Source organism: Oryzias latipes, chromosome 7, assembly GCF_002234675.1.
Source record: "Oryzias latipes chromosome 7, ASM223467v1".
NCBI lineage: Eukaryota > Metazoa > Chordata > Actinopteri > Beloniformes > Adrianichthyidae > Oryzias > Oryzias latipes.
Genome location: NC_019865.2, coordinates 21014599 through 21032693, shown reverse-complemented (window position 1 = coordinate 21032693; position 18095 = coordinate 21014599). Strand labels below are relative to the sequence as shown.

Genomic DNA, 18095 nt, shown 5'->3' with positions numbered 1-18095 from the left:
TTCTTTCCTTTCTCTCAAAAGGTTCCTGTTGTTTCAGGCTAAGAAAACAGGAGCAAGCTGAGTGTGACTCTGAGATCCGGAAGTAAAGGTCTATCAGATCCCAGGTTTAGACCGCTATCCCTCTGCATGCCATAATCCACCAAGGCATTAATGGATCCTTGTCATAGTTTATCAGAGTTGACAGCTAGCTCAAGGAGAGTGTCCATTAGAAGATAACATTTAATCAATGCATCAACAGCTGAAGTAAAGCTGAGGAAACTCTTTGCTGCATTTACTGTGTTTCTACTGTAGGCATATGAAAAATGTTGAAGTGAGACAAAAAACAGATAAGTGAGTCATTCAGAGGTCATCACTGACAGTGTCATATCAGGGAGGGGAGCTGTTCAGCCTCGCAGCGCTCTGTGACTGAGGCGTTTTTAAGGAATGGTTCGTCTGGTGTCTCCAGCTTGTTTGACCAGCTGTGCCGAGGTGACATCAGGAGGAAAACTAGTGTTACTAGAATTGCCTTAAGCCAACTCCCACAGAGTTAAGAACTCCTATTTAGTTTCAACACTATCAAGTATCCAAAAAGAAATGTCGTGGGACTTGATGTGTTGTGACAATGTTGTGTGTTCAAATAAAAACAATCGTATACAGTAAAACATACGTATTTTTTGTGGTTTTGAAGTGTGAGAAACAGAAATGGTGTGTGGGATAAAGACTGGTGCTTGCTCCCATGGTTCCCAGGCAGATTGGCATGGTCAGCAGCCCTCCCTCCAGCCCCCACCCTATTGTCCTCATCCTCGTGCTGCTCCTCTGTTGTGTGTGAAGGAGGCGTGTGAGCGAGGAAGAGGCAGGGCAGGCAGGGCTTGGGGAGTGGAGGCTAGACGGAAGGCAAACCACACAAGCGCGTACACAGGCGCACACTCATACACGCTCAGTCAGCGTAAGTGACACAAGCACCGGCTCGACTGAGCAGTGAGTTGCCTGGCTCACTGCTGTCCTTTAGCCGGTATGCCGCAGAGGAAGAGGAGTTTCACTTTTGGAGCCTATGGAGGGTAAGACTGAAAATCCTCTTGAGGACCATCCTTTTTTCTGTTCGGTGTTTCATTGTGAGGATGGGCTTGTTTGCTTCTTACATCTGGTTTAATGATTCTGTGGATCTATTTTTTTCATATATATTTGTCCTGATTTGGCTCCATATGCTTTCATTTCCATGCAGACATCATTTCAATTTCTTATCATTTCTATACCCTTTCATTACTAATCAATGTCATAGTCATCAAATTGCATCCTAATGGTCACTCTTGAGCTTTAGGTAAGACATTAAATGATATCAAAATGAAATAAAGACAATTGAGAAGGTTTACGTTTAAAGATAGTACAGAGGATTTACATCAACCTTTCATGGCTGATTATGGGTGAACATGTAACGAACTTGTATTAGTTGTTATTGAATGAGAATCTGTTGTTTCTGATTCATTTAGAGAAAAAGGAAAATCCTTTTTTCCATATGATGCCGAGCATATAGAACCAGCTAAAGATTTTTAAATAATCAGGACTGCATGCCTCACACAGCCTCGCAGACAGTGTGTATGCTTCATATTGAAGCTAGTGTTTGTCTGTGTGTTGAAGTTGGCTTCATGAGTCTTGAGAATTAGTTCTACCATTAATAGGCACAGCCATGTCAAGTTGTTTACTTCGGTTTACTGCTGACTGTAGCATATAAATGTCCTCATTAGAGGAATTATGGTAGTTGTCCCAGTCAGATAGAACTTTGCCTTGAAAATAAACTGTGTACATGAACAGAACAGCAGGTGGTCTACAGGAAAGTACCTGTAACTGGTAATGAATGCTGACCACAGAGGAGTAAAATTTAACTTGAAACAATCTAAAAAGTTGTCTTGCTGGATCATAACTGAGTAGATCTATGATGTAGAATTTGTCACATTGGGATTTTTTTGGTCTCATTTCCTCTTATTTTTTTTCACCATTTATTCAACTTATAGGTGGTCATCTTACTGTAACCGGTAAAACTATACCTAGTCATGCTGATTTTCAGAAACTGTTTACAACTACAAATGTTCAGAAAGGCAAAATTAAGTAATAATGTTTTTGAGTGCCCTTAAGTAGAACTTTTGGCTACTCTGTCCAAAGCATTATTTCCTACCTTTATCTGCTTGTTAGTATATCAATTAACCCAGCTGAATACAGTCCAGTTATACTTTTCTGATGAAAAAACAATAAAAATGACACTGAAATTGACTTTGGCAATTTTTTAAAATCACTATTTACATTTTTACAGGGTTCTCTTTCACACTTCCGGCATCCCTTTTAAACTCTTTGTGACAGGAAAACCTACTTACCTTATAATTTGTTTCACATATAAAACACTATGTATTGCTGAAATGTGGTAAAAAATTTGCCTACGCTGTCCTGCATTCTGAAATGATCACATCTTTGGAAAAGCTAGATTTTTCCTGCCCCAAGTAAAGCTGTACAGTTCAATCTGTCTTACTTAAAGCTGTGTTTTAACACAAAAACATAATTCATGTCAGCCTGAGTGTTCTTGTTCCATGTCAGAACACCATACACACTTATATGTATTATATATTCAGCTAGCCGTACTCACCAAGTTTCTGGTCTGTGCTGTAGCAGCTGGCAGGTTTCTTTTCGGCTGAATTGGGCCGTGCATCCACAGCTGCATTGCTCACAGCACCAATTAGACAATTTATAAAGCATGCTTTCCAACCATCCACATGCCCTCTACCGCTGCCTTCCTACTCCAGGTTGCACACAATGCATTGTTATCATAGCGAAACAATAAAGAGAGCCATGTTGCATACTTCACCAAAGAATTAGTCAATATAGAGCTCTTTCATTGTGTACACAAAAGTTGAAAAATATGAGCAAAGCCCAACTAATCTGAATTACCCAAATGAGAAATAAATTTTTGATTATGTTGCACCAATAAACATCAGTTGTAGTCAGTATTAAAACTGAGAGATCTTCATGCACTTAGATGAAAAATTGATTTCTTGTTTCAGGTAGCCATTGGGGGTCTAAGCCAGTAGCTTTAAAAGTATTCTTAAGTGTTTGTTTTGAATGTGCTGCCTACTTATTAATATTGTTTTTCATTTAATTCTATAGTTCAGTGTCATTTCTAGTGGCTGGATGGCTCAGTTGGCTGCATTTAGGACTGGTGCGATGGAAACCAAGTTTGGGTCCCCCTGTGCTGGTCCCCAGCCTGGATAAAATAAAGGGTTGTGTCAGGAAGGGCATCGGGCCAAAAATATCGGCCAAATCACATGTGTAAATCAGTGAAAGCTGATTCGCTGTAGCGACCCCTAAAGGGATATGCTGAGAGGTGAAAAACAGTGTCGTTTCTAGTTTTACCAGTCAGATTCTCCTTTGTGCATGTGTTTCATTTTAAATTGTGTCCACTCTCTTTGAATCCGTTCTTTCAAAACCTCATCTTGTTATTCAGGATTGCTGTCAGTCTTCAGTTTCCTTTATTTACTGTCACATTCTTACAGTCTGTCTTGATCATGTGACTTGTTTCATGCGTGTTTTCTGTTCAGTTTTGGGTTTTGTTTTTCTGTCCTTTGTTTGCTGTGCTTTCTGTTTTGTTAAATGAGTTGTATGTAATCCCCATCTTTATGTGGGCCATATATGGTTCCTCCACCACAAACACATTCTGGTGACAATGCTTACACATTATAACGTGTTATGGTCGGAACTACAAGTAAGAAGAGCAGGTTGGCTTTTTGCAAATATTGAACTTATTGGGTATCCAGTAAAATTATGCTTTTTAAGAAAAGTATTTATTTCTTACTAAGAACCAGGACTTTAGATTTATTTTGTTTGTCTCTAAAAATGTCACTTTTTGTTTGTAGTTAAGTGTAAATGCACATACATGGGTTTATTGTGTGATGAGGATCTATCATGACAGAAGAAACATCTACTAAAAGCCTTAACTAATTTGGGAATGCTTATTGATTTGCAGCTCTGGTGAGGCTTTCAGATTGGTTGGCAAACTGTTGTGAAAGCCTTTCATTCCCTAAAAATGAATAAAATGCTCTGGAAAGGTCTCAACATTGTTTTTCCTTTTTCTTCTGAAGAAGGTTTTTTGCTGTGAAATAGTGACATTGTGACACTCTGCTGCCAGCTCATTCTCACTCCCAGTTCGTCAGAAGGAGAATGCCTGTAGAGTCAGAGCCAGCATTTGTCTGCAGCTTCTATGTCTTTTATGAACTTTGCAAGCAAGGTTTTTCATGAGATGCATCCATACAGTTAAAAACTTTGGAGATTTGATGGGGCAAAGGGGAAATGAGAGAGGATGTGAACCAGAAAGTACATCTTTGGAATGTAGTTTTAGATTTACTGAATGTTAAGAAAGGCAGATAAAATTCCAAAGCTAGAGCTACTAAAACACAACGATCCCTTGGTATAACAGCAACACGGAGGCCAGTAAAAAAGGTTATTTACCTTGACAAATAATAAAATAAACATTTTTAATGTTCGCCGCATACAAGTGTTATTAATGATGATTCTTTTTTGCATCAATAAGAAAACAAATGAACTTGGAAAAAAGTAAGTTTCATAAATTATGTTAGAGAGGATGAGCCTGAAAGACCTTGACTTATCTTCCCAAGGTTAGGACTGAATTAAAAGTTTGAGTTCTACAAATAAACCTTTAAAATGTTAAGCCAGCTAAAGTATTCTAGCTTTGCAGTTAAAACCTTGCTAAAGTAGTACAAAAACCCTACGTTACAGATCAAGATTTAACTGTCCAGACCTGCAATCTGGCCTCAGTTCTAGTCTGAGTTTTCTTTCTTTCACTCAGGCTGCTCATATTTTGGATTTTTCCTCTCTGCTATCACATTACTGTCATAAAGCCCAGTCAAAAGTCACAGCAGATAAAATGACAGATAAAAGGCTCACATCACAGTTCCCTCATGGGAAAGCTTGATTTACATCAGTATCCTCAGGTAACTGGGTTCCTCAGACGTCTTATTGGGTGGGGCCAGAAAGATCATTACAGATCTTTTAGTAACAATATCCGTTTATATTGTTTTTTTTGTTTTTGTTTGGAAAGCTTTTTTTTTTTTTTACAGTACATAAAAAGTGCATGCCACAACAGCAGTACTGGAAATTAGCTTGTTTTGTGCTTAAAATGTGTGATTTGTGTATTAAAATAAATTATTTATGACATAAATTTCTATGTTTTTGTTCCTCCCTGACTTAAGAAAAAAATGAGTGTAGAAAAAAATTAATGTATGTTTTTTTTTAAGTAAAATAAATTGTTTGATTTTTTTGTGGGATCTTGGGGTCACCTTAAAACATAACCACAAGTCCTATAGAGAGGTTGTTGGGAAGGCGGTTGTATAAAAGAGATTTGAGAAAAAGTTTGTAAAAACTCAAACTTCTATAAATGAGAGGAATAGAAACTTTGCAGAAGAAGCATTGACTCCTACTGTACTTTTACACCAAAGAAGTCTGGGTGCCGTAGTTCAACTACACAGGGAATTCTGAATTGTCTAAATTGTCCCTAGGTGTGAATGTGAGTGTGCATGGGTGTGTGATTTGTGGTGACAGACTGGCAGCCTGTCCAGGATCTCCCTTGCTTTCACCCACGAGTGGCGGGGATGGGCTCTAGCAGCCCCGGGACAGTTCCCTTGAATAAATGATAACTCTTAATTTGGCATGGTTTGCATTCAAAGTCTGCTCTCTCAAAAATGACCAAACCACCTGAAATGTCACATAGTTAGAACATGTGCTTGTATGGGTTGTACTGTTGGAGTAAAAAGAAAAGAAAAAGGGCATTTAATAACTCCAGCTATAGTCTCAATGGTCCTGACCTCTAACTGTTATTGATAAGTGAGAGCGGCTGGGTAGCTCGGTTGGTAAGGTGGGAAGCTACCACGCAGGAAACCAGGGTTCAATTCCCGGAGGGGAATGAGCAATGGTACTGGGGCAATTACCATATCAATGGCGAGCAGTTAACATCACCCAGTGAGGGTCCTTAGGCAAGACCCTTAACGCTACTGCCTCCCGAGCGCGGCTCCAGCTGCAGCTCACCGCTCCCCAAGGGGATGGGTCAAATGCGGAGAAAGAATTTCCCTTCGTGGGATAAAATACAGTGTATAGAAGAAGAAGAAGAAGAAGAAGAAGAAGATAAGTGCACTACATCATGTTCATTTTCCTGCCTTCCCAAAATACAGAATCTGTACTTTGGGCTGTTTTCTTTTCCAATCTAAATGCATGGTCTTCATGTTACTTAAAGTGCTTCTACTCGTGGGTTGTTCTGCAGATTTGTTTCCTAAGCAGGGAAATAGGATTCATACACCTTCATGTTGTTTGGTTTGCTGCCTCACAACAGAACTTAAGAGAAGACTTTTAGGGAACTAAAACGCATTGTAATTTACATAGTTTGAAACTTAATTTGAAAAGTTATTGATCAAATTGAGCTCTGACAAGAAAAAGAAAAAAAAACTAGGAAAAACAAAACTGGCTACTAGCCTAGCCTGCTAGTCCTTTTTGTTACACCCTTTACTTAGAGGACAATTCCCAAGTGTCGCAAGATTTTCACTACTTCAGATTCAAATTGTGAGCTGTTTGTTTATTCCTTTCTCCAACTGAACAAAGCTTACGTCATTTGCTCCCTTTGCTTTGCTTCAAAGTTTGGTTGTTATTGGATCCTCAAAATGCATGCTCTCAAGTGGGCAATGGAAACAAACTCTGGTGTGGACCAAATTGGCCAGTGTGAATGTGCCCTTTAATCTCCTCAGTTCACTTGAGGTCTTTGTCTGCATGCTCACTGTTGATGAACTATACCAGGTTTACTTACAGGCAAACAGAGACCCTCATTTACAGGCACAGAACAGTGTTTTTTTTTTGGCCTGCACCAGAGTTCTGATTAACTTTTTCACCTGTCACACCAGCCAAACTATCTCAGTAGACAAACAGACCAAACAGTCTAGTGTACAATGCAAGCATGTGCAATGCAGTGGCGCAGTGAGCACAACTACATCCAGGTTACTGCCAGAACTTATCTGACCGTTAAAATTAATAAACCATTTCAGTTGTTGTGATCTTTAACCTAAGGTTTGTTTGTGTTGCTGCAGGGAGTTTTAATGGGCTGCTTTGTTTAGAGTCGTTATCCCCTGCTTATTTCATCTTTGTGGTGGTACAACAGAAATGGTGTCGGAAAAGGATGTGTTTTCTATAAGACGCACACCGCCTTTCTGTTCAGCAGTTGACCTGGAATGGCCTTTAGTTTGACATTTTGCTTTGCCTGTTTGATGCATCAACAGGTGATCTGGGATCCACTCTGCCCAATGCTTCCTAATGTAATGCACTGAAAAGAATAAACAGCTTTTCTTTGACACATACAGCTTTAGAGCTGTATATTAATGGAGCTGCCACTTAATTTCAGACTTTTTGGTGTTTTTTATTAGCTGCTTCTTCTTTTTTTTGTGCTAAACATTGTTGCTATCTTCAAAAATGTTGAGAAGTGAGTTGGGTCATAATTCTGCAAAACAGATTTACCATCTCTACAGTCTCTTTTCGGTTGGAACGTGACACAATCCCAAATACTCTTGTAATCCTGACATGAACACATGGAGCCACGCACTGTGAATGAAGTGAGGGCAAACCTCAGTAAAAATGACCTTCAGGCAACCTAAACAATGATGTTGTTGTAGGGCTGAATAGAAAAAGTGGAAGAATGCTTGTCAGGCCTGTTTAGAGGCAGTTGAGCGGAAAAAAGAGACTGTTTTGAAATCTGAGATGGCTTCAGTTGAAATTTGTATTCCCCGTTAAAAAATGTAATTTCGCCATGTAAACAACTCCACAGACTACAGACTTCTCAGCGTCAAAGAAAATATTCCAATTTACATCTATGCTGTGTCAACAGGGTTAAGATTAGCAGTGAGTTTGCTTCACTGTAACTTTGTGGCTTCAACAGAACTCGAGGTCTGACATGACTTTTAAAGATAAAATCAACAGTTAAACAGAATGCTATATCAATACACAAATGATGTTTATACTCCCATTTTAGCTGATCTGGCATCTGAGGCACCACGAGTTGTACCCTAGACAAAAATGGTCGCACACAAAAACATTCATTTCCAAAAGATTATGCTGCAAGACCAAGCTACTTCAGAAAGGGAGCACTTTGAAGTACCTTTCCAAGGGCAGTGGCAAAGCAAACAGGAGTTGCAGGGCAGCCTGAGGGCTCTTCAGTGTCTGCGCTCTAGGTCCCACCTTGCATATTTACTTTGACATTCACATCCACATTCATAACCACAACAGCAGGCCATCTGCAGAGAACAATGGGGAGGGAAGGCATTGGATGAACTGACAGTGCCACTGATCTTTTCTTCATTTTTTTTCACTCTGAAAAAGCAGAAAAACATTCATTGATTTTAAAATCTGGCCCTGGAGTCACATTGTAATTACTTAACTCTTAAAACTTTTAATCTTTTTTAAAAAAAATCCTTCTTCATGGCTTAAAGGAAAATTCATCGACAGGAACTTTTTTCTTCACTTTCATATAAAGTAGTCAAATTCTGAATGCTAAATTTATATCGCAGCACATCCATCATTATAGTTGTTTTATGACTCTCCTCATGAACTATTAAGAAACTGTTCTCTGAAGACTTGCAAATGCCTTTTTCCTGCTGAAATGTGGGCATAATCCTTACAGGAAGTGACAGTTGGTTGCTTTTTTTCTTTGTGAGAAATGCTCCAGCAAATGATAAGACAAAAAAATGCTGAACATGACACAATTATGTAAACAATACCTGGAAAGAAAATACTGGTTTGTTAATAATGAAAGTCCATCAATCTTTCCTTTTTAACTATCAGTGGTTTGTCTCTTTTTGTCTCAAATCTTTCATTAGGATCAGCAAATTAAAGTCTTTTTTAAACTACCATAAAATAAGAATAAACCATTTATCTTTGGTTTTACATAAACACTCAAGATAAGTGGGTGAAATAGGATGAAACGCCAGGAGAGCAACCATAATCAATTCCATCCCTATTAGGGGCCATTAGAATAAGAAAGAGCACTTCAGATTCAACTAAAAAAAGAAGAAAAAGCTCTGTCATGTGTTTTGTTTTGTGCATGGAATGAATACGTGCATGCGAAAGTCAGCCTAGCAGAGGCACTAATGTGTGTGGCTCCACATACACTGTATCCTACTGTACCATAAATAATGAGGACATTCAACGGCTTTTTGCTCATTTACGTTAGCTGAATGACTCCATGTCAATGGGCCCATTCAAGCCCACACAGAGCCGCGACAGTCAGCCGACTCTCTCAGTTCAACTTTGTCATTTGACAATGTAATTCTTGCTGTGGTATTTATAAAGAAATAGATCGGTGCTAAAGGAAATTTGATAACAGGGCTTCAGACTATTGTGGACAGGTGTGAGTTGTTTTTTTAGTGGGTATTTTACCCCTTGGAAGTTTCCTTGTCGATCCATCAAACTCATGGTTGGTTAAGAGGTAAAGGTAAAAGGTATTGTTTTTTGGTCCGTTGGTGAAGTTAAGAAATGGTTTTGCATGACGTGCAAAATCAAATGCGGCCATCGGCATGCACTGTTATTTTATTTACTTTACTTTTTTTTAAAATGTGTCAGGAATCTGACAGTTTTGATTTTGTCTTTTGTTCCTCTTTGTGTTTTTCTTTTTGACATTTGATGGGAGATTAGATTGCAATGTCAAACCACCAGAGCTTGAGGAGTAATTTGGATCTTTTGTTTAAATTAATTCAGTTTTATTTATACAGCCAATATTACAATAATAGTTGTCCAAATGGGCTTCATACCATTAATTGTATGACAACATGAAATGCAGGCATAACATACAATTGGTAATTTCTAAACTAAACAGACTAAGTTAAACTGGGCATCCCTGCCCTTAGACCCTCCTTAAGGAAAAATCCTAAAAAAAAGGATTAGGATTTAGGAAAAAATCTGAGGAGTTTACTTCTAGAATACTGAAGATATTATAATATTATATATATCCAATAAGGATTTGAGGTCATAAAAAAATAAGATATGTAAGCAGCTTCATATTTTTATTTACCATTTGTTTTTTCTTTTTGTTTTTCCTCTTAAAAGTTTGACACCATCCTTGGTTGTGTAGCTTTATGCAAAAAGTAAATTACCGTACTGGAATTCTTTGCTAAAGCACTCACAGGATGATTTGGTCAGATTGTGTTGGTTTGGACTTTACCAAATTTGCTATGCTTCTTAAATTTTAGTGGTAGAATTACTGCAAGAACATGTTGTAGCGGCAGATTTGTGGCTGAATGACAAACTTGTTGGCTTTAAGCTGGATTTGCGCCCAACTGACTTGTTCCTGTCTGCTGACCTACTTGCCATTAGAAAAGCTGCAAACTTCTTTCATGATGGTAGCTGCAGTTTCTTTTCAAAGTGCCAAAAATGTTTTAAAAAGTTTGGAGGAAGGAGGAGAAAATTACAAGCTTTAAAGCCACCTTAAGATGAATTAACTTCTTGTTAAGTGACACAGCTGCTGACACAGTAGCTGGTTTCTGAGGCTGATCCAGAGCCGTCTTATCCCACTTGGAAGTTTGCTTCCCTGACTACCAGGTAGCTAATAGCAAGGGCTCACTACCTCCCTATTCTTGTGACTCATCTTTGTAAAGCTTAATACAGGAACATAGTTTTACAAAATTAGCTGCACATATTTCATCAACATATTAATTTGGGTATGATTGATGCATTGCGTTTTGTCTTAAAAGGTTGACAGGAGCTCCTTTAAATTTAAGATTTTTGTTGTTATTTTGCCAGAGTTGTGTTTTTAAATGTTTGGCTTTTTTTGTTTTATTTTTGTTCCTGACTCCTTATTTGATGGTGACCAGAAAACCTTGACTTTAATTTTCTGGGAATTCCTTGAAACCTGAGAATGAAAGGGTGGTACTGTATGAAAACAGGTGTCCCGCCCTTACTCTCAGCTGTGCAGCAGCAGAAACAACACCCCAAAATTATTCCGGCGTTCCCACTGGGACCACTGTGCATTCCACCCATAGTGGAGTGCTGATTCATCACACCCCGTGTGTCTGTCGGACTCACTGAAATCCTCCCTAGTCTAAGATAGAACATCAGCATGAATTCCATCTGAGTGTCATAATGTGTCACATGGAGGCCTGGGGCTGAAAATGATGAGAGATGTTTCATGCAGTGGGGATAAGAGCGACAACCTCCTGCAACAACACAAGTGCAGTGAACTGATGTCAGCCAGAGCCCCTTTCCTCTAAATCACACTTACACTTTTTCTCAGAATGAGGAAGATTCTGGCTTTCACTTTTCTTTAGACTGTTTTTTACATAAAAAAAAGGAATCACCAACATTTTTACTTTTGGTTCTGTTTGTTGGGAAGTTCTTAGCAATAATGAAGTTGTCTGTGCTCATCTGCTTAACTTTTTTGTAATCTCTAATGTGCAATTTGGCTTTGCTTGTGAGGTTTTACTTTTGGGAAGTGTCAGTCTACTCCTTTTTGTCCACAATAGAATATTTCTGCAGCAATCATGAGCAATTGTTTATATTTATCAAGGTTTAATGTTGCTTTCATTCACTTAAACAAGTTTTAGTTTCAGTTAAATTTCTCCACATTCAAGAGACTCTTAGAATTGTATTAGCTTTTGTGATATTCAGACCTTACCTTTCCATTTGGTAAAACACGTTGTGATCAAAAACTAGCAGACATCATATTTTTTGTGTGAAAATCAAGTGTTTCCATGCTATGAAAAATCCATAGAAGAACCCCAATTTTAATCTTAGGTTGTTGTTTATGCAAGAAAGACTGCGTCTAAAGTCTGAGAGCACTGTTTTTATTTCAAAGCCTGCACCTTCAGCAGCTATAAAATGAATCAATCATTTTTTTATGACCTTATCAGTCTCTCATGTTGCTGTAGAGGAATTTTGGCGCACTCTTCCTCACAGTGTTGCTGCAGTTCATTAAGGTTTTTAAGGCATTCATTTATGCACAGATTTTTCTCTGCTCCCCTCGTGGCATTTCAGCCCGGTTCAGGTCTGGACTTTTAATGGGCAATTATAACACCCACCATTTTTTATGTTCTCCAGTTTTCAGCTTTCTGTTGCAGATTTGCTGCTGTGTTTGGGTTCATTTAGTTATCAAGATGGTTGTGAAGGACTCATTTGCAGAAGGCCTGAGAGCGACCAGAAATGGAAACCTAAATAGTTTTGTAAATCAACTTGAAGACCTGAAAATGATGCCAAGAAAACGTAAAAATGCTGAATGCAATTAATAAAATAAAACAGCAGAGTGATAATTGATTTAACCCAGGTGTGATCATGACTCTGGACAGAACAGAAATTCAAACAAGACAACAAAAACACAAAAAGAATTAAAATAAAACAAAGGGAAGAACTTATCTACTCTCATGCTGGCTTCATGAATTGCCTCTTTGATATTGGCTTAGAAATATTCTGAAAAACATTTCAAAGCAATTTCATGACAGAAAAGATAATAAGCTGGGGGCTATCGTTCTAAGGAACCCAACATTGTGCAGTCTTACTCTTGGGTATGGTTTTAACAACACTGGACTGAGAGATGTAGGGCTTAGGATGGGATTTGTTTTGTTTTTTCTGAGCATGGTCAGGACAAACCGGCTGGAACATCCACAATTGTCAAAACCACAAACTGTTTTTATCGTTTACTAATAGAAAATATTAAATATTATTATATGGGGATATCTAAGTTTTTTGCAAACTGTGTTTTTATATTATGGACAATACACATTAGCATATTGCATGCAGTCTCTGTGTCCAGCTAACAGGAATTTATACATTAGTTTGCACTGCTTTTGTTCAGGGTCAGTGTTGAGATATATTTTCCCAAACATTTTTTTCAAATTGTGAGAAGTATTTGCAGTCAAGATATTAAGGGCAGTGTAAACAAAAGCTGGCAGACACATAAAGCTGTGGGATGCTAAATCCATTTGCAAGACGCAAATTAATGCACAAGTACCTGATTGACAGACCAGAGACTTTCAACATCTTTCCTGAAGTCTTTTCTTCTTAAAAACATTTTATATATATTTAATATATTTCTAAATTTGCATCTTTCGTGTTTTTCTTTGCACTAATTTGGTTCCATGATGAGGAGCCTATTCTTCAAATTGATTTCATGCGGTGCTTTATGTTCACAACCAGATCAATAAGAGCTCCTTTAAAAGTTCCACCTTTTAGGTGATAGAGAAGCCGCAAAAGAGACAGGAAAACAAAAATCCATCTTACAGTCAGGATGTGGTTTGTTTTGTCCATCTTCTTTTTTGAACTTTCCTCTGTATCAATTAGAGGCTAAGTTTAGATACAGAAAAGTCAAATGCAGAGGCCAGTAAAACACACAGCATCCAATCAATGTGTCAGCCGCCGCTGCCAGTTATGACAAGTCCTGAAATCATGACTCACAGGATCAAACTGAACAATCCTGCTTTCATAAAGCCTTTAAAGCTGCAACCTTTAAGCAACTGTAAGTAGTTTATAGTATACATTTTTATAAATATATTTTTAGAGGTTTAATATATTTTTTCAACCCAAAACTAGAATTGAGGGATAATTACTTTGCTGCTCAAAGATTGTATTTCTTTTGCACACACAGTGCCATCTAGTGGCCAAAATTGATCTCTACATTTTTTTTCAAAGGACCTTTGTTTATTCTATGATTAACAATTATCATGACTGAGTCTATTTATTACATATTTATTAAAATAGTATTGATCTAAACGCAACATGCTTCACAAAGAATTCAAATCAAAACAGTAAAGACTTTAAACCTGCATAAAAAATACAGAGATTACTGTGTTAAAGCCAAATAAAAAATCTATTCAATCTTATACAGCCATACCAAATTAAAAATGATTCATTTTTTGACTTACAAAGACGTTTTGTTTTAAGTAAAGTAAACAAGTGAGTTTTTTTTAATTTATATAGCACCTTTCATAGAACAGAAGCCACAAGTTAAAAAAAATAAAAGAGAAAAACATGTACCAGGTATAACAATCATTTGAAGCCCAAATAATAACATATGAAATAAAGCCATAACACAAATGATAGAACACATTTAGAACACATTGAATAAGACTTCAGCACTGTAGAGTATGTATGTATTATTATTATTATTTTTATTTTACATATTTATTTATTTCTCTTCGTAGTTTAATTGTTGCAGTAAAAAAAAAAAAAAACAATCTAAAATCTTAGTTTTTCAGAATAAAAGCAGGTGAGAAGTTCACCTCTGTGAGAGACTGCAGCTCAAAAATAAAGCATCCAAATTTAGAATAAAAAGATTCACTGCATCAGGGGTGTATATATAAAGACAACTGAGATGCATCATCAAAATTCCTGAAACCAAAATGGGAAAATGTTTGCTTGCAAGGACAAAACAGAGGACGGAAGGCACTGCGGTAAAGAGGTTCAATTTTTGCATTTAAACATGTTAAAAATCTACAAAGATAAAAAACAACTATATTTTCTTAATTAATATCTCTTATGAAGTATCCACAGTGAAAATCTGGGATATAAATGACTTCATGAAACGCAAATGAAATCAGGACATTCTCCCTGATATAAATATGTTTTAAGTAGGGACTTAAAGGAGGACATTGATTCATCTGACCTGATTTCATCAAGCAAATTATTCCACAACCTCAGGGTCTTGGCTTCAAATGTTCTGTACCCCTTCAGGGAAAGGCAAAAGACCTCTGTCCGAGGATCTCAAATCACGTATCGGCACATACAATCTTCAGAAGACATACAAAAGGGGGCAAGAAGTCATGGCGAGTGCAAAAAGTAATCAGTAAGATACAAATTAAGGTCTGATTCAGGAACAGCTGATAGGTTATTCTTGCCTGACATTGAGTAATGAACCTCAAAGCAAAGATTTGGAGAAAGATAAGATTCATTTTGTCTCACGAGAAAAAAAAGAAACAGACAAGTAATCATCCTTTCCTCCCTGGAAGAGCTACTCCAACAGATGGCAAAAGTTATTTCAGGGTAGCTCAGCACAATCCACTCTCTCTATGGACTTTTATGACAAAAATGGGTGACCAAATATCTGCTTGACAAAAATGTGGAGACTTTTACTTATTCATTAATTTGCCAGCATGAGCTGAGCTTGAGTCTTTGGTATTTAGATGGTAATCAGTTGGAATTGGTATTCAAAAAGATATTTCAATAAATCTACCTGTTGGTAGGTGAATATAATCAATAACTTGTTTTGTGCTTTTTTTTTTTCCAGAGTGGACAAGACATTCTCCAAAGCGAGAGGCATATGGTAAGTGTTTTTTTTATGATGGAAAATCCTAAAATTAAAATCATTTATCGTATTTTAAGTATATTTATATTTAGACATATTATTTTTACAACAAAACAAAAAGCAAAAAATATGTCTCTGACTCAGACTTGCCTGTGACATGTCTGTGTGTGGGTCAGTTCACCAACCCGAATGTAAGCCAGATGAATGAGGCAGTGAAAGGAAGAACAGATGGGCACCAGTGCAATGACAGACAGATAGATAAAAGAAAAGATGTTGGCAAGCTCTGCTTGCTGCTGTGAGTGGCACATGTAGGCATGCAGGCAGGGGTGTAAGCATCCACACCTCCTGCCAGAGGAAGCACGCCTTTGTCAAAGCTTAAGAAGGCATGAGTGCCCAGATATCTAATGATGGTAGATTAAACATTGCTTCACACAGTGCCACCCCACCTTCGTGCTGGAATAAAAACACAGGAGTGCACTCCAAGCAGACAAGCAACACCTGGCCTAGTTTATGAACACACTATAACTCTGACTCACACAATAATTGTGTCTTTTTACAAAGAAGACAATAAATACTGGAGCGAAAAAAAAACGGTGCGGAGGAGGATGTAAGTAGGACTCAAACTGTAGTCGAAATAGAGGAATTGTGTGAAAAAGATGGAGGATAGGAAAGCTGGAAGAATTTGATGGGGAGAGATGGCCATGTCTGCTTTATATCAAAGAGGCAAAGTGGGATAATCACAGCCACACTTGGCCTTGTCGTCTAAATTCAGCAAATATGACCTGCAGTGTTGGAAGAGAGCTACAGTGAGCCTCATCACATATGTCTCACGATGTTCACTAAGAATCAGACCTGGAGAATGCAGACAACAGCTGAACACAGTGCAGTTCTTTAAAGAGGGACTTCAAGTCCCACTCTAATCATCTTTGGATCTTTTGGAAAACCATTCCCAGTGGTCTTTTAATTATGATCTTACTGTTTTTTGTCCTAAATTAAAAAAAACTGTGTCGTTTTCTAGGACACAGTTTCTGCAGAGCGGCAGGAGTTTAGTGGAAATTCCCCTCTGAGTTATGGGCCAGTTCTGTTAGTGAAGAATAAGCTTGCTTCATTTCTCATCATCCCTGTGTTTACACTCTCTCCCGCTAGCTTTCAACCCCTCACCCCCCCAACCTAACATTACCAGAGAAACAAAAACAGCAAGCAACATTGGAGCTATTCAGCTGTACAGTTTTGATTTTTTTTGGCAGATGTCAATTCAGACGAGGAGAAACAAAGACACACATGGATCTAGTCATCTACAAGTGGATTTACCAGAAAGGAGTGGAGCAGGGAGCTTATGGCCTGCCGATTGTAGATTTTGCATCACACTTCAAGCTTTTTTAGAAAAGGATCTTTTTCATCTGCTCCTGATTCCCAACAATTTGAATAAAACATTTCTCAGAAATGCAGTTTTATTCTTAAATTTATTTTTATATGTCCTCCGTAATGAGAAAATGCTACAAGAACATGTTAAAAACACAAAAAACAATTTCCATTTTCATTCAAAGAAACTTCAAGAAAATTCTGACAAATATGAATTTGTTTTTGTCCGTCTGTCAAAGCTGAGCATCGTAGAATGACCTAGATTACCCTTTTTTAAAAACTCTCTAAAGGTAGCATTGACTTATTGCCTTGCACATACTGACTCATAATCTGCTGCATGTATTAAATGTCAAGGATTGCTCAGATCTGATCCTTCAGTTACTGCACTTGATTCAATGTTAAATGACCACCCTCCATCTGGTGGGTTATACACAATAAATAGATGATCCACAAGCCCTCCTTCCATGCTCTCCAGGGAGGCCTGTAATTGGTTGTAAGCCTGTCTTGCTAAGCTCCCTGATGGGAAGAAATGGGAGAGGAGGGTTACTCTGGATAATGGTTATACTGAGATGATGTGGTTGAGCCTCCGTGTCTCTCTCTCAGCCACCCGCATATGAACAGACATCCAGACACTAAGTGCACTCTTGCTCCTTGTCCCCGGAGCATGATGGATTATTGTAGTGGGCTGTCTGTTGTGTAACTCTCTGGCCATCCTTTCACACAACCCAGCTGCTGATCCCACTGTTTTATCAGTGCTTCAGCATGACCGCAGGCAGGAGGGGGGTGAACGTTGGAACCACCCACAGGTGCTTCTTTTGTTATATGGAAGAATTCAGAGCGGACTTTAAAGAAGCTGAGGAACTTGTTCTGTGAATGGTTACAGAAATCACAAAAACGTTTTATGGAAATCTCTATTAAAAAGCTAAGTAATTCTTCCAGGTGATTCCGTATCAAAGTACCTTTAAATAGGCTGTTACATCTTTTACATCTCAACATCTTGTAATCTAGAATTTTACAAATTGAATTCAGTGCTTTGCTTCATTCCATAGCTCTTTTTGAGATCTATAACTTGCTGTGTTTTTATGCTTTAGTTCCTTTTTAATTCCAATCCCTGCCTTGCAGATATGTCCAAAGAGTAACCCCAAACACTCCTTTCTGATTTGCTCATTTCCCACGAGAAACGTCCTGCATCATGATCCCCCCCACTGCATGCATGTGCATGCAGGGGGGAGGATCAGACTGACAATCAGCCAACCTGATTACCGGTTTGCTTGTGCATGCTCATCTGTGTACATCAAGCTGAAGTTGTCCAGAATTATGGACATTGTAGGGGAACAAGCTGTCAAGCCAGATCAGACTGTGCTGGCTCTCTGTGAGTCTCCTGCTGTCAGACCAAATATAGCACAAGCTGGACAAGCTTGCTGCTGGTTCTGCCCAACTC

The 18095-nt window shown here is 38.1% G+C and overlaps 1 protein-coding gene across 10 annotated transcripts in view; it reads left to right on the top strand.

Annotated features, from left to right (window-relative positions):
- Nucleotides 1-880: 880 nt before the first annotated feature.
- The window catches only part of rap1gap (RAP1 GTPase activating protein), a 45051-nt gene continuing 27836 nt past the window's right edge, over nt 881-18095 (top strand). For 4 of the 10 annotated variants that reach the window (XM_023956785.1, XM_023956787.1, XM_023956786.1 and 1 more), the window contains exons 1-2: nt 883-1037; nt 15275-15310. In XM_023956785.1, the coding sequence (XP_023812553.1) occupies nt 994-1037; nt 15275-15310 (80 nt within the window). In that variant the 5' untranslated portion in view covers nt 883-993. Of the gene's footprint in view, nt 1038-15274; nt 15311-18095 lie in introns of all 10 variants that reach the window. The other 6 variants (XM_023956782.1, XM_023956790.1, XM_023956779.1 and 3 more) reach the window with 3 other exon arrangements.